Source organism: Alligator sinensis, unplaced genomic scaffold, assembly GCF_000455745.1.
Source record: "Alligator sinensis unplaced genomic scaffold, ASM45574v1 scaffold277_1, whole genome shotgun sequence".
NCBI lineage: Eukaryota > Metazoa > Chordata > Crocodylia > Alligatoridae > Alligator > Alligator sinensis.
The window spans coordinates 1,940,699-1,958,038 of NW_005841899.1; the positions used below are offsets into that span (position 1 = coordinate 1,940,699).

At 39.8% G+C, this 17,340-nt stretch overlaps 1 protein-coding gene across 3 annotated transcripts in view; it reads left to right on the forward strand.

Moving 5' to 3' along the window:
* The window catches only part of MGAT5 (mannosyl (alpha-1,6-)-glycoprotein beta-1,6-N-acetyl-glucosaminyltransferase), a 148,852-nt gene extending 131,934 nt beyond the window's left edge, over positions 1-16,918 (forward strand). For 2 of the 3 annotated variants that reach the window (XM_025197563.1, XM_006018383.3), the window contains exons 14-16: positions 2,473-2,547; positions 4,236-4,393; positions 8,812-16,918. In XM_025197563.1, the coding sequence (XP_025053348.1) occupies positions 2,473-2,547; positions 4,236-4,393; positions 8,812-9,010 (432 nt within the window). In that variant the 3' untranslated portion in view covers positions 9,011-16,918. The remainder of the gene's footprint in view (positions 1-2,472; positions 2,548-4,235; positions 4,394-8,811) is intronic. The other variant, XM_025197562.1, reaches the window with a different exon arrangement.
* Positions 16,919-17,340: the final 422 nt, after the last annotated feature.

Consider the following 17,340-nt stretch of genomic DNA (forward strand, 5'->3'; position numbering starts at 1 on the left):
TCTCACTCCCAACCTGCCCCCCCTGCCCTGCCGGAGGGGGCCCCCCAGCTGCCCCCCAACACCAGCAGGCACCTGCTCTCCCTCACACCCATTCCTTCCACACGCGTGCGCACACACATGCCCAACAGTTCCCAAGACTTGGCCCTCCAACCCTCACCCCCCATATTCTTACCTGCATCCAGCTGCCAAGGCTGTACCCACTACGCTGCCTGGTTGCCAGCCTGCAAGGGAAACTTGTTGTTTCCTGCAGTTTTCTCCTTTAAAATGGGAAGTCTGTGTTTTTCTCTTTCAAATGAGGAAATCTGTGTTTTTCCACAGCAAATGGAAAACCTGGATCCCTGGTGATCAGCTACTACATTGAGGTCCCTCTCTACCTCAGCCACTTCCAACCAATAAGCATTCAGTTGTAGCAGAAAATTTCTGTTATGAATCCCTGTGAATGACCTTGTATTCTGTACTGTTGAATTTTATCCCCTCCTATCACATGAGTCTCCAGGTCTTCTGGTTCTTTCTGTAAGCTGTCCCAGTCCTTCCTACATTAATAAACTGCCTTTCAACTTTTATTTCATCAGCAGGCTCTTAATTCACCAATTCTCCTTTCAATAGTACTTGCTAGAGTCTCCTTCTGAATCAGCTCCTCACCTGCCTTACAATTTTGATTTCCATCTTCTTCAGCCTAATTAATAGTTTTCTACGTAGTACAGTACCAAATGCTTTACTGATACAGCTTTACTGATCCAGACTGATATCTAGAGTATTTCCATGATCTGGAAAACCTTGTCAAAGAAGTCTGCCTTGGGCAAACACCTATTGCATTTTATCGTTTCTATCAAAATCTGTTCCAATGTTTTGCCTGGTAGGGAGGTCAGATTAACAGGCCTGTAGTTGACTAGATCCCCCCCTTTTTCCCCCTCCTCTGCAACATAGTCAATACATTGCTGTTCTCCATCATTTATCATCACTTTCAAATTGATAGATTTATTAAAAATCCTTGCTATCAGGCCTCCAATTCGGTATGCCAGCTCTTTCAGAATTCTGGGAGGAAGATTATTCAGTGTCCACAGCTTGAGTACATTGCACTCTTGACTCTTGTTTCCACTTTCGTTTCTATTTCCATACCCTTGTTTCCATTTCCCATCTTACTTCTGCTTCCTTGCTGAACAGTATCACCCTTATTGAGAACCAAGGCAAAGTAGCCACTTGATTTTTTTTGTCTATACCTTGACTTTTAATGTCCACCCTGTCCTTGCTGCACAGTGGCCCTAATTCTCTCCTTGTTCTCTTCTTTATATTAACTTAAGAACATTTGGCTGTTTCTTTCAATTTCTTCTCGTGTTCTAACTCAGTTTAACTTTTGGTAATTCTCATTTTCTCTCAGTGCTTTCTGACCACTAAGATGTAATTTTTTTTTAGGGGATCAAGCCTTTTTTCCATTCCTTGTAGGTTCCTTGCTTAGTCCTGCTATTCTCCTTGAGGAGATTATTCATCCAGCTAGTTATTCATTCCCTTTCTATCATTAATTTTCCTCATCCCTTGGGATGTAGACACCAAGAACATTAGCATTTTTGACTTGAGGAAACTAAGTTTTCTCTGCATTCATGTTCCTGATTGCCTCAGTCCAGCTGAGGAATCTGAAAAAGATCTGAAATACCATCACCCCTTGTGGGTTCAGTGACTATTTAATGAAAAAATCTGTTAGCCATCCCATCCAAGAATAACTGAGCCTTACCTGTAGCATTTGTTCTCCAACTTTGTATCTTGGAAGCTAAAGTCTCTTACAAGGATATCATTTTAAATAGTATTGATTTCTAATAACATTAAAGATATCTCTATCCAGATCCAACCTTGGAAAAACCTTCCAGGACTAAATGAGTAGAACCTCATTTGCCATCTGTCCCCAAGATTATTTTGATGCACACAGATGAGTTGTTGTTGTTGTCCCTCTTTATTTTTTAACAGGTTATCTCACAACCGTAACATGCAGTTCTACCCTACCGCTGTTTCCCTTTATTTCTCTCTTACCTGAACAGCTTATATCATTCAGCATCTGTGTTCAAGTCATGATCGTTATTCCCCCATGGTTTTGTTATCCCTATAATGTTCTGTGTCATGTTCTTCACCAATAATTCATCTTTATTTTTCTCATTTTCTTGGCCTGGTCCTTAGTATTACCATATAAACGTTTCAGTTGCTTTGTGGCCCCACATCCTTAGCCAAATCAGGCACAGTACTTGACTGTTGGTCTCATCAATATTAGCATTTTCTTTGCCTTCTGTTTTTGCTACAGTTTATTTGCCACTTATCCTATCTATCCTATCTATCTGGTTTTCCTCCTCCTCTATACTAAAAATGATGTGGAGGTTACAGAAGACTATTCTAGACACTTCCTTAATTTAGTATGCTGTTTAATAACTAACACAGTTTTAATGAGTAATAAAGTTCTACCCTAAGCTAACTGCAGTGTTTTTACAGATCGAACCTTATTTGCCCTATGAATTTACATGCGAGGGGATGCTACAGAGGATGAATGCATTCATTGAGAAACAGGTATGGTCTCTGTTGATTCAATAACCTTCTCTTTTGTTCATGGTCCTCCTGTGATAAAGGACACCTTAGTTTTATTGTTGTTCTGTTTTAAAGAACTTCTGAAAATGCATCGTTTAGCCCCCTGTTTAGTATACAGGTATGGACTTTCCTGCCCCTCAACATACATAGAATCCCAGTGGTATTAGTAGGCTATCATGTGACTGACCTTTCCTGTTAAGGTCACTATACTGGTTTTCCCCTCCTTTGTTCAGGCTTCTGATGGTCAACATAGGTTCTGTGGTTTCTGTTCTGATTTTTCAGTGTTGGGGACACTACCTCACAGCATTGGATGTGCCAACTACCTGTTTTGTTTATTTCTTTCTGCCTTTAAAATATAAATAATGTCGTTACGATGTTTTACTTAATGCAGCATAACTATCTCTGATCTTTTACATTAAACTCCTCCCTATTAAAGTTTCTGGGTCATTTGATTCTCCTACACGAGCCAACTGTAACTGGCAGCTTTCATCAATAGACGAAAATGTGGCTCATTACACAAGAAGTAAAGTGTGATCTGAGGCATGGGTGCCCATAGGCTCTCAAGGAAGGGAGGCCCTAACTTTATTAAGCACTACTATAAAAACAATGCATAATAATATAATTAATTATGTTTGGACTTTACCATCAGAAAAGGCTGCCATTTTACTGCTACCAGAATAATGGAGTATTGCTATTATTTATGTATTTGCTCAGCACTAACATAGTGTCCAGTATTGCTGACAAGGCAGAGAATAAAAGTGCAGATCCCATGCTGGGGAAACTTCAGTGTAGAAGATGGAAACAGACAGGGATCAGATAAAAGCAAGATGTAAACCTCAGAGCATAGATTAGATGAAGTGGTAGAATAAGCTGGGTTGATTGACTTTCAGTGGGGCATGGGTGTGGCAAAAGAAGAGTGTGTTTAGGAAGTTCATAAGAAGGGCTCCAGGAGCACCAGCACAGAGAGGCTGCTCCAGCCACGTGATACAGTAAGGAAGAAAGCAAGACCTGGGGTAATAGAAGAAGGGGACAAAGAGGCAGGAAAGTGCAAAGAGCAAAATGGGATGTCATAAGGAACAAGAACAAGATTAATAACCTAAACTGTAGCTGTCCCACAAACTACCTTATTTCATTCACAGTTAAAGCATTCAAAGGATTATTGTTGTGTTTCCATAGGAAGATGCCGAACAACACTAGTAATTTTGTGTTGGCAAAACAATGGGATTTTTCCTTTAAGGTGCCACATTTAATAGGCTGAAATTTCTGTGGGTGTCTAAAGTTTTTTATATAATGGGGAAAAAATCAGAAAATCCAGTGAATCAAATGTGAAAAGTCAAAGGGAAATAAAAGCTGGTTGCTTCTAATTTGAAAAGAAATTACCCTGTATAAAAGGGGCTGTCAGTTTGTACCTTCCTTTGATGTATCTGCTAATGGCTACTGTCAAATGTGTCTGATCTGGTGATCCCATGTGATAGTTCCTATTTAAAACTCATCTTCTTCTTATCCTATCAATTTGAGTCAGTTAAGCTGGTATAGCCACAAAAAGAAGTTGGGGCTTCTTAAAAACTGCACTTTAGATTAACTTTGTTTTTTTAATAACAGCAATGTTACAAGGTGTGGTAAAGTTTATTCAGCTGGATTCTGAACAATAAAATACTCTATTGCCACAGGATTTCTGTCATGGGCAGGTAATGTGGCCCCCACTAAGTGCACTTCAGGTAAAAATTGCTGAATCTGGGAAATCATGCAAACAAGTTTGTCAAGAAAACCAGCTCATCTGTGAACCTTCCTTCTTCCAGCACCTTAACAAGGACAAGGCGCTGCTAAAGTAAGTATTAAGAAGCGTGGAAATACCAATATATTAAATACAATGAGTGGAGGAAGGGGAAAACAACCTACTGCTAACAGAGGTTTAAAGTTGGATAGTCAAGTATTCAAATCCTGAAGTGCAAAGTTCAGGTTGAAAAGCTAGACCTTAAATTTGAGACTATGCACATACCTTAAAATGCTCTCTTTGTTTTACATTTGTCAATGAACAGGAATATAACTTATCATTTAAATTCACCAGCAGTACATCATTTGCCAAATTACTCCCCCAGTATTTTTCAAACTGTATTTCCTTAGATTTCAGTGAGATCTGGTAACGAAGCCATTTTTCATCTTTCTGACTACAGGCAGTTTTGGTACACTTTATGCACAAAAATGTTTATTTTGAATTTATGCAGAAGTGTGTGTATGCACAACTCGGCACACTAAATAAATTAATCCACCAGCAGAAGCTGGGAGTGAGAAATAATAGTTGCTAAACTAAGCATGGAAAATCACAAGGATTTTATTCAGGAATGTTGAACAATTGTAAAAGGAAGTTGGAACAAAGCTGAGCATTAGGGCTAAGTGCAGATGGTCAAAAAGCCCCAGACTGAATAGATTCAATCTTCACAGGTTAGTTTAAGCTGCATAGAATTAACTGATAAGCAAGTGAACAGACATTCACTTCTGATTCTAGAAATGCAGCTACATGCCTGTAGTGGCCCAGGCCCAAAGCTGGGGGTCGCTAGAACACACCCCCTGTTTGGCTGGAGCAGATAGCTTGGGCCAAGGCTAGCACACCCTCTTTGCGAAGGGGGCTTGCGAGGGAGGTGCAAAGCATCTTGGGATGCTGGGGGACTGAGAGTTAACTTGAATTTGGAGGGAATCTGGACGGAAGTTCCATAAACCGATTAACCTAAATCAGTTAGCTCTGATGCTACATCCATCCAGTTTTATCTTAAACTGGTTTTGGCCACTTTGAAAGCGGTTTTTGTGCACTGAACTTCTGTTCCGAATCCCCTTCCTAACTTGGCACCCGGGGCTCATGCCCTTCTTGCCCACCCCTGGTTACACTACTACAGCTTGAAGTGGTGGGGAGTAGAGGAAGCTGCTAAATGCTGAGCTTTCTTCCACCCTGCCCTTGCTTTACAGCTGGGGGTTTGTTCAATTCAGGGAGCACAGTTGTCTGGATTATAATCACCCAGAGTAAGTTTGCAAAACCTGGTATCCCTCCACACTTACTCCTTTTAACATTGAATTTCCTTGGATTGGGGTGACCCTCAAAGCTAATCTTCATGTTGGTTGTGGGGGGGAGAAGATGGAGGAGCACGAGGGATTCTGGAATCAACATTTTTGCAATAAAATAATCCATACACGTAATCTACTTTGCATTAGTTGTTCATGCAGTTTTCATTGAAAGCAGTCTGTATAAAAGTTTGCTTATCTTTGCATTTTCTTCATCTCTCTCTGACTCTAGATTAATTCTGATGCTTGCTTATTCACTGACAAATAACAATTACCAATTTTGCAAGCCCTTTGTCAGTAACATCCTAGGTATGCAGGCTCCCCTAGTCCTTTCACATTAGAGAGTTAGGAGCAATTTGGAATGCTTACCAGCTATGCATTAGGGTGTTGTCTGCTTGCAGGTTTCTTTCGATGATGATTTTATAACGGATGATCAAATGATTCAAAAGCTGCACGATAATGGATGTCTCTAGGGAGTTTGCTGGCTGGGTTTGCAAATCCCCATTTCCTAGTAAATTTACTACAAAGCCCTTGTTTTTTATGGATGTGACACATCTTGTAGCTGCAGTTTCCTAGTGAAAACCAAAAGAAACCCATACATGTGGAAACCCTTTTAGCCTGTGGCTGTCGGTCAGTCGTCTGACGCTTACTAGTTCTTAAAGTGCCTAGACAAAACTGGGGGGGGAAAATTGTTAAATTTTGAAAACTAGGGGTTCTTCCTGACCGATTAAAAGCTTACATTTACTCACCATGTTAGTTTAGGTACCACAGTTATTTCTTGGTCTCAGAGAGACCCACAGTTACCAGATAGTGGCCTGGGAGATAACAATTGATTTGTTTAATGTCCCTAAGTTTTGTGGCCATAAAATGGTTAACTTTTTCTGTTTTTTTCAATATCTTTTATATGCACCCCTGAATGTAGTTCCTTTTTCCTGATTCATACACTGCTTGTGTGGCATGAAATAAGAGTTCAAATTTGTTATATTTTTCTCATGGTTAAGAGAAACAAGAAAACACCCTCTATACAAAACTGACCTTCTTCAAGAACTTCAGGTTGTATCGGTTATAAAGAGGCCAGCAGCTACTCTAATTAAAGTGCCCCACCTCCCACCACATGTATAAACACCCAAAGGTTTACTTCTGGGTCACTGGTTTGAACAAGACTTTAGGTAAAGAATCGTAATTGCTGTTCTTGTATAGAGTTAATTCTGCATAATAGTCCTATTACTGTATTTACCCAGCTGCAGTTGGTCTCTGCTGTGTTTAAATGAACAGAAACACTCCCCCACAAATGTTTTTTTCTGCAGTGAGGTTCAGTATTTAAAAGGAGAAAAGAATATGATGCATAGGTGCCTGTCCTAATTTTTATTCTAGTAAGGCCTGACCCAAAGACCAGTGAGGCAAAAAGAGTCTTTCTGTTGATTTCAACTGACTTTGGCTTCAGGTTCCTAATGATTTCATCTTACTAGGATTTCTAGATATTTTAGGATGATTTCATTTGACTTTGGGGGATGAGTGAGAAACAGTATTTTTTGTTTTTCTCTTTCTCATATTTATCTTCAGTAAACAGAAAAATAAAGCTAAAAAAGGCTGCACTGCCCTCTAGAGAGTGTCCTGTACTTAAAACACTGACAGGCAGAAATAACTGCTGCATGTTAGGATGCCAGGAGTGTACAATTCTAAACATATTTGAATTATTCACCATAACGGTTTTGCCCATTTTGGAGTTTACAATAGCATGCATCAAAGACACTGAAAGCATTTTATGAATAACATAATTTGAGTACAAAGATGTAGAGTACACAAGAAAAATGGGTTCTACACAGAATGAACTGGAGGTTGATATATACACTGAGAAATGGGGAAATAGGGAGGCAGCATTCGAGAGTCTGTTGAGAAGGATTATTGGACTAAATGTTTTTAATCTGTACTACAGGATCTGAACATTATTTTGCTAAATTTCTGGTTCTCTGTTTTTGTGTGACTTTTCCATTCTTAGCACTTTACTGAATTAAGCACCACCTACATATTGCCCAATGTATGTTGGCAAAGAAATTGAGATTTCATAATCTCACCCATTTGATTGAAATAAAAAGGTAATAGAGTATATCACAAAATAAAACTACTCTGCTTCCTCCAGGCTGTGGACATGATTGGAATTTTTTTTTGTCGTCTGGGGTCTTTGTCTTAACTTTGTATTAAGAGTGCTGCCAGACTTTTACTGCCTGAAATAGAAGGTTTTTATAGTGTTAGTCGATAACAGGAAATCCTATCCAGTTCCCAGCAGCAACAGGAGGTTTCCTTTTCCTTGGACCACAGGGAAGTACAATTACAAATCTTTTCTTTCTCACTGACTGTGGCTAAAAGCAGTCACTGTGGGCACAAACAAAAGTGACATTTTTTGCATGATCTGACCCTTGAAAGCACTCTACAGCCATTGCATAAAGCATGTGTACGGCTGCAGAGTGCTTTTAAAATGGCCAATCGCATGAAAAATTAACCCTCATTAAATCAGGTACTAAATGAAGGTGCTCAAAATTAAAGCACCTTGGGGAACTTCTGTGCAGTTCCCTGCGAGGGTTAAGTGTCATACTCCTGGAGTGCCAGAGGGAGCAAGGAGAGTTCAAGGAGTCTCAGCGGGCTGCCTGTCTGCCTCCATGTGGGCAGGGGCAAGGGTGGTAATTGAGCCAGCGACCAAAGCTGTGGGGCCCCTTGCTGGTTCCCCCCCAGGGGGAGGATCTGTGGTGCCTGCTGGCCCTGGCTCATGGGGTGCAAAACCACCCAGAGTCCTGCCACCTGCGCTGGCAGCTGGCCAGGGGCTTCTGAAGCCCTGACCAGCTTACAAAGTAGGCAGTAGCACCCCCTGCTGCTTGGCCTTTGTCAGTGCATGGAGGCAATGAGCCCCCATGCACAGGAGCGGCACATATGTTAGGTTTCCACGATGCCGTAACTTTAAGCACTCTGTGTAAAGTGCAAATAATGACAGTGCGATCAAGGTGCCCTTTATAACTTCTGTAAGCACCATGTGTGATCTGTAGTTTCCTGCTTTTATTTGGCCATGTTTAGGATACCCAGTCGAATTCAGGGAATTTTGGTATTAGGACTGGGCAAAGATTTAAAAAAAAAAAAAAAGTCAAAATTGTGATACTGACAATGGTCTTGTTTTTTTCTTTTCTTTTTTTCTTCATGTAGGTATAACCTTGAATGTCATACTGTTGAATCGGCAAATGATATCGTTGTCCCCTCTTTTGATGAAAGAAGGAAACACTGCGTTTTTCAAGGAGATCTTTTGCTGTTCAGCTGTGCAGGGTCCCATCCAAACCACAAAAGAATCTGTCCTTGCAGAGACTACATAAAGGGACAGGTTGCACTTTGTAAAGACTGCCTATAGCAGCAGCAGCACACCTTGTTTTTCCTTGGGGACAAGCAAGTGGTTTTTGAGAGAACTACTTACACTTCCTGCACTTTTGTTCAGATGTCTAGCAGTAGGCAGAGCTCCCGCTGCAGCACAGAGTTATCTGCAAGGAGAGAGGGGTCATGATGAACAGCAAACTGGGGTTTATTTTATTTTTTCTAAGCAAACATTTTCAAAATCCTTTCATCTACTCAACGAGAAGAGAAAGGAAGTTCTATGCTTTGTAATGATTTAAAGATGATTGCAAAGAACAATTTGTAGGAAATCCCCAGCCCCATCAAACATTGTTGTTGGTTTTGAGTGAAATGAGTTTTTCCTTTTTTTTAAATGAGTTAGAACATCCCTTCATCGTTTGCTAAGAACCCAAACATCATTCCAGTAGAAAGTTGAAAAAAGTATGCTGGGGGGTGGGTAGGACTTAATTTATTAAAGGTGCACTGTTTTGGGTGCTGCTTCAGCTTCAATGCCTACAAAATGGTGCATTTCTCAAGAACTTGGAACCACAAGGAAACCCAAGTAACAAGAGAGATAACTGTCTGCTCCCAGTTCTTTTTTAATCTTTGCATACTACAGGATATTGTCTGCATCACAGCTACTGTACTAGAGCAGTCTAAACAGAGAGCACCGTGAAGAGGAGGATTGGTGGCTGCCAGTTTGTGGCGCATCCTGGTAACTTGATAACTGACTTTGGTTGTGGCGGTCCTTGGTGCTGACCAGCCACTGACATATACTGCCATTTAAAAATGGACCCGTTGTCACAGTTTACTGGTCCCATTTAGAGAACGATCCTTGAAACTTGTTCGTGCTTCTGTTGTAGTCTGCCTATTAGAAATACTGTGTGAAGCAAAAAGTATTCAGCATCATTTGAGCAATATTATTGTTAGACCCTCAGTTTGCTATACCTTAAAATAGTTAAAACATTACTGAAAGACATAGAACGGTCAACTAAACTAACTATAATTATTGTATGATAGAAATGTAAAATGTCTTCATAACTAGTTAGGTTTTTAAAGAGAAAGATGTTTGAACAGCAATTGAGAGAGAGAGAGAGAGAGAAATGACTGCTAAGAAAAAAACATTGATCTCTTTTCTTGATTCTTTGTAATTTTTTAATAGGCAGGCCAGTGATATATTTAGAAGCTGCATTTCATTATCAAAAGTTTGGATCCAAATTCAAACTTTGCTTGTTTAGAGCAGTGAGCTAAATCTTTTAAAAAAATAAAATGCCTCTTTTTTAAGAGTAAACTTTTTGCAGCACAAGCTGACATGTTTGAAAGCACTCTCCATGGCTGGGAAAAGAGACATTAAATTAGTGGGAAATGAATGCTGAGTCGGTCTGCAGTGAGCAAGTAGGATTTGAAAACGATCATAGTTTGTAGGTTTAAAACTTGGATATGCTCCGACCATAATTGAAAACCTCAGTTTGATATCTTAATGCTTTTTTGTGAAGATTTATCAAGCATTGCCCAGTACTTCCACTAATGAAAACATAGGCACTTTAAATTTTCTTTCCTAGACTATATCAGGTTCACTCATTCTTTTGTATTTGGCATTCATTATGTGTGTATGAGTATTGATATGTCTCTTGACCTACCAAAGACCCAAAAAGGGAAATGCTATTGAAACTGTCAGACAAATTATCATGACAAGCCTATAGAAAATTAGAAATGCAGTTTCCCATTTAAATGTAATCATCTAATTATTCCAAGTGCTTTTATATTTCATAATTCAACACTCTTAATGCCATTATATCATTATACAGATAGTGTGGATTAGACAGAAATTGGATCCTAAATTATTTTTCAGTACCCAGAAAAGCAATATGAAATGTGTATGCACAGAAGGGTGCATCAGTGACTGCTTTGGGATCATTCCTTGTTGTGAACATCCCTTAGTTTATTTACCAGCAGGCCCGTTCTTTTCCAGAAAGAAAAAACTAATAGACTTATCCAGGATCATTCTTGTTGGCACTCCCTCAGCATGAACACCACTTGTGATGGCTGTCTTAGGACTAGAATCTGAAAAGCTTCCAAAAATTCATTTTAATTGTTTAAAAAGTTCCCCATGTGAAAGGTAGCAACAGGAGTTGTCTTTCCTGATGCTTCCTCAGGCTTTTCAGTTACAGTGTAGTAAGTTAGAATGGGATGTGACATTGGTACTTTGACAGCAAAGGTGGTGGGGGACGCATACGTATGTATTAATGCAAAGCACTCTTGTTTACTGTTATGTAACGATTAGAAACCATTTGCTGTAAATAAACATTCCCTTGGGTTCTGCCAGGTTAAGAAACGTAGGGCAGATTGTCACTTATTTTACCTCTAAAATTTAAAGACGCCTAATTTTTTTGCTAGTCTGTTGCAATTTCCACTGCACTATGTTGTCCAATAATGTAGCATGATGTGTGCAGCCTCTACCACAGCAGAAGAGTCTGTGATCTCTGTACTTTCATGCAATCCATCTTTGTATTTCTGCTGAATCAAGTTACTGGATATTGGTAAATGAAAAAGCCAAACCAAAACCTGTCCATCCAGTAACAGGAATCAGTATGATTTGAACACGATGAATAATCACTAGGACCAGATCATAGTTCTACTGATAACACTGAGAGTTTTGTTATTAACTTCCCTTTATCTTTCAAGAGCTTTATTTTATTATTATTATTACTCCTAAGACATGCAGGATATGAGCTTTCTGGTCAGGAGTAAGTCCTCTTACAGTGTGCAGCTTCTGTTTAATTTTCCATAAGAGAAAATCTATGGGATCATGGCAAACATGTCCTTTCCTTCTACCAATAGATAACCTTTGTGATAAAGTTGTGCTTTGCTCTATAGGCGTATTGGAAACCATTGTTTCCACAACATTTAATTCAGTACTGATGCAGTGAATAAGATACTTTTTTTAAGTGTGTTGTTTGTCTTTAAATGTATAAGCAAATGGGTTCTAGTATAAAATAATATCATTCCTCAAGTGGCCAGGCAAACCAATAAGGGATTATTTTACAAATTATAAAGAGTTTAGTAAATTAAAACAAATTTGTATCACAACTTAAATGAAAACGGGCAACTCTACTGCCTAATCCCCATAAACCAAACAGACTTTCTGGGTTTATATAATATAGAATAATTGTATAATCCAAACATTGCACTTGCATGAGGACTTTCGGATTATCTGTTGTTATTACACAGGTGAAACTGCATTGATCTATGGGTTTCACCTTCTGACACTACAGTTTGCAGCTTCCTTATTCAGAATTCAGGTTTTGCAACACTTGGTTTGAATATAATGAGTGATAATTGATGGAAATCAGAGGTTTCAACACTTAAGTATATAAACATATCTGCCATAAATCAAAAACATTTTGGGATTGAAAATCCTGTATTTTTATACATAACCTGACTTTTCAAAAATCTTGTTCCTACAAGATTAGGAAACTTAAGAAAACCATTTACGTAATTTATTAAAATTAACATAAAAGGCTTGCCTTCGAAAGGTAAAGTTGGTAAATACACACTGTTTAAAAATGCCAATAAAAACCTCATTTTTTCATATATGCAAGTTGATTTGCACATGTATAAATAGATACGCTTTTTTGCTTTCATTTTTTTCCTTTAATTTTCTTTGTGGTTGCTGGTCTTTGATTCTTTTTTGTAATTTATAGTTGTAATTACATATTGCTTAATATTTGCTCCACAGATATTTAATGTTTATGTGCCTTTATTTAACTCTGTTGGATGGATGTTTGGCATGTTGGCACTGTCTGAACAAGTATAATGGAACACTCATTTTAGGGTAAAATATACCGTGTTGCTGCATAAATACTATGGGAGGCTCTTTGAGATATATAAAGAAAACAGTGCTGTAACCTTGTCACTTTTGCAAATGACCATTTCTGTAAACAGAATATCCCTTGCTGAAACTGTTGGTTTGATGGGAGTACTCCTAGGTGAATGCAGTAGCTAGATAAAGTCCCTTTGTTTAATGGCCATCAGGTAAGAGGAGGAGACAGTGGTGAGCAGGAAATCTCTACTGAAATTGCCAAATGTATTGTTAAGGAAATTGGAAATGTGCATTAACACATGGGAGGTGCTCAGGTATTTAGATATACCCGGGAGGTGCTCAGTCAGAAGTAGCATGATACTAGGAACACCATGAGGCCTATTCTAGCTCCACTCCTGACTGTGCATCTGGCTCAGTCATTTATTGCCTGATTTTTTCAGTTACTGAGCAATTGCAGCCTCCATTGACTTAACCAAAGCCCAGCTTGTTCACTTGTGTGTCTTCACCTGTACCAAGAATGTCAAACACATGGCCCACAAGCTGGGTTGGGCCTGCAGAGCCACTCTGTTCAGCCCCGCAAACTATCAGCGTGGTTAAGGGGGATGGCCTGTCACAAAATCCAGGGCCTAAACGCCGAAGTGGACGTGATGATTGGCTGCAGGAGAATGAGCAAAGGCTGATGGTCCCAGTTGCCTTCCGGCCACTTCACCCACCCACATTGCTGCGGTCCTTGTTCCCTGGCCGCTGGCTTGTGCCACATGCCCAGGGCTGGAGCTAGAGTCACTGCCACAGTACAGGGCATGTAGATCCGGCTCTGACTCCAGCATCGGGTATGTGACAAGGGCTGAAGCCGCTGCTGCTTGCTCCAGGTCAGAGCTGGAGCTGCCGCTGTCTTGTGTTGTGGGTCAAAGCTGGAACCTTCATCACTTTACAGCTTCCTTGTGCCCTGGTCTGGATCAGGCCTGCAAGGAGATGTGCAGTCCAGATCTGACCTAGGGCACCAGGTGAGTTTTGACACCTCTGCCCTGTACAATGGGCTCCTGATTCCATCTCTAATTTTCTTCCTTGACCTGCTGGTATGAGTACTAGTTTATAGTCCACTTTGAGAATATAGGGCATGGCAGCTGACCTGCTAGTGGTCTCCCTTCTTTTAATGGACTGACTGACCTAAATTATAGGCATTATAAATTTACACCTGGGGGATTAACAGATACAACCTGAAAGTGTGTTTTCACCTATGTCTAGCTCAGATTGCATTATTTTAGGGCCACATTCAGGTCCCTCAAAGTCAATGTCATGTATTTTTAAGGAATCTGAATCAGACCCTTTATAGTCTGATCAGCATCATTAACTTCATGACTGGCCTCAGTGGCATTTTGATCCCACTTTTATTCAGCTTTATTCAGACTAAGCAAGCAGCTGTTTGCTTTTAATGGGTTGGAGACCAGATGTGATTAAAGATTCATATTCCTCTTTAGATAAAGGATGAACACTATGAACCTGGCTACACCTGCTGATTTAAGGCGTATTAAGGACGTGCGTTTACACGTGTGTGACCTTAATGTGCCTTGAAAAACAGTGATTTTAGGATATCGGTGCCTAAATTTGATACCTGCAAAAGCAGGTATCAAATTTAGGCACAAATAGCTAAAGCACATTAATGCATGTATAGAGGCGTTAAGGCACATTAACGCTGTGTATGGACTGACGTGGGACTAACTTTAGACACAAACCTAAATCACCTTAATGCACCTTAAATTTAGGCATGCCTAAATGCATGTGTAGACATACTCTATAAGTCACTTTTATCAATGACAGGCTCTCTTCTGCACATATCAGTCTCTGCCAGTTCTGCATGGCTGTCTGCTAGCAGTTATCTTACTGCAATGATATGTTGTTTGTTTAAACGTTTATAATTGTTTAAAGCTATTTAAGTTTTTTTTGGCAATCTGTCTGTGTGTGTATATTTTGGTTTGTAAAAAAGAATATCAGATAACAGGTTCTTGCTATAGCCTTCAGCGAAAGAGATGTGCTGCTGTAGTTAGCTTAATTCAGATGTCCTGGTACAGCATTGGTTGCTGCTTTGTGACATTGGCCAAGAGCTGTTATGCTTTCAACTCTTAATCGGTTGATCCTTTTTGCTTCTGGTTCCCCTTTGTTCCTATTTTCCTATCGAGGGATCAAAAACCCAGAGAACGTGGTGAGAATTTTTTGGCCTCAGCCTGTTTGGCAACAGGTCACTGCAACCTGGGAAGGCTCTGGAAGCCTTTAAACTAACTTACTGCTGTAAAACCAACTTTAAAATGTACTGATTTTTATCTCTGTTGCTTACAGACTTTTAGCAGATTCAGAGGGGTTTTTTTTTAAAAACCTTAAATGTAATATTGAATAAGAATATATAAACTCGCTAGAGGAAATACATATCACAGTGGCTGAATCCAGCATTGAGTTATCAGTCCTATCCTTGCTTATAAAGATAAATGTCCTGACACACTTCACCCAGCAAGGAACTCTCATTTATAAATCACTTGTTTTAACTCCTTTGTAATTAATACATTTAAAAATACAAACCACCTTCCTCAGGTCTTAGGAAGAAACAAGCTTTTGGGCACAAGCTTTTTGGGCATCTGTCTCACTTTTCTCCCACATATACAGTTGGTCAAATAAAAGATATCTCGAACGAACCTTTGCCCCTTAAACATTTCCCAGACCATCACTGCTATAGCAACACCATAACCCTGCGACCGCTAGAAATGTGAGTAACACTTCAGTTGGGCTCAGAAGACTTACCGCAGCCATTCATGAACTCTCTCTTCATTTGATTGGTGCAACTGTCAGGTGTCACATCCCCAAATTTACTCTCCATTTAAGTCACACGCAGTAGTGACTAACCTCTGTGTTCTGAACACACGAGTGTTTAAAAATACCCTTTTACTGAAAACTGTCATATCCTTTCCTTTGCTATCTTATTTCTACAGGTGGTCCGGACTGATCCTGCATGCCCAATTGCATTAAACCGAGTTATGCCTGTGAGTGAAAGCCCCTCACGTACAGTGCTTACAGGATCACGTGATTATGTTCTAGCAGTAGTGTTATGGACCCTGTGCTCTTTCCATTTGACATTAATGGCAACATGACTGATTTCTCTGAAAGGAGGATTACGCACAGCATGGGCCCAGATCTGCTGTAACCAACTCCTGACTAGCTATGCATCAGGGCCTTAATCTTGAAGAGTATGAAGTGTTCTAGCCTAACTCAGCAAAACACTTGAGCACAGTCTTGATTTTAAGTATATGACTAGTCCTGCTGACTGCATACGTTGGGGCTGCTCAGATGCAAAACGTTAAGCCCAGTCTGCTGGATCAAGCAAGGTCAGCATGCTAAGTAAGGCTCTTGAGAGATCAAACCCCAGTTGACCAGAAAATCAGCAGGCCCAAATTCAGTCCAGCTTCCTCTCCGTTAACATCAGCATGGTTACATCAGTAATGTTCTGCATTAATTATCAACTTCATTAATTGCTGATAAAACAAAAAACCTTAAACATGGTTACTGCTATCTTTGTTTTTTTCCCTGTAAGATACAGTGAGGGAAAAAGGAAATACAGTAATGTCTGAACGGTAAAGGGCAAACTTGCCATGGGTGGAAATGTTACCTTCAGGGTTCTGAGGTGTTAAAGGAAATGGCAATGAAAGGTGTAAATTTAAGATACAAACTGGAGAATTTGGTTCTGGACAGATTTTAGGGGCCTAATTCTTCCATCTTTGCGATAAACCTTAAAGTCAGTGGAAGACTTGCATGAAGAAGGAAACTTCAGGGTCAGGCTCATACCAGTGTGTTTTATTCTGAATCTGCTCTTTCGAGGTGTATTTCTTTGCTGTTCTAAATGGCTGTGTTCCACTATATGAAGTTCAAGCAGTTTGATTCTGAAAGACAGACCGCAGTGCTCAGTATCGTATTGTCAAGTGACTGAGGTTCAATAGGAGGGGATTCTTTAAAAACACAAAAGTAAATGTCTGTATTTTAATGGCATAGAGCAAATGCTTTGTTTTCACTGTTGTAGAGAAAACTAGGGAGAACTTTATTTTTCAATAAACTTTTATTGTGTGATTTGGATTGGTGATTTTGTTTGTGTTTGTATTTAAATAGGAATTCCATCAGTTGCTGTTTTGGGAGGACTCATTGCACCAGCATGACTTCCCCCACTGTAGTCTGCCGGCTGGCCTCCTTTGAATTAGTCCCTCTCTCTCCAGACAGGAATGAGCTGCAGCAAACACTATTATATCTAAACAGGTCCTGGTAAATGGAAAATGAATTACTCAGGTTGGTGGTCATTTGGATGCAGAGGTAGAAAATCCAGATATTATGAGTTAACACAAAACAAGCTAATCATACCAATTGAAAAGATCTCCTTTCAATTGCCACTTCAGTAGTGAGTGCTCAGTTCTTGAAGGGCTGCCAGATCACAAGTGTGGCAACCCAGTTAGTGTTAATAAGGGAGGTATTTGCTGACACAAAGCAAGTGCTTCTGA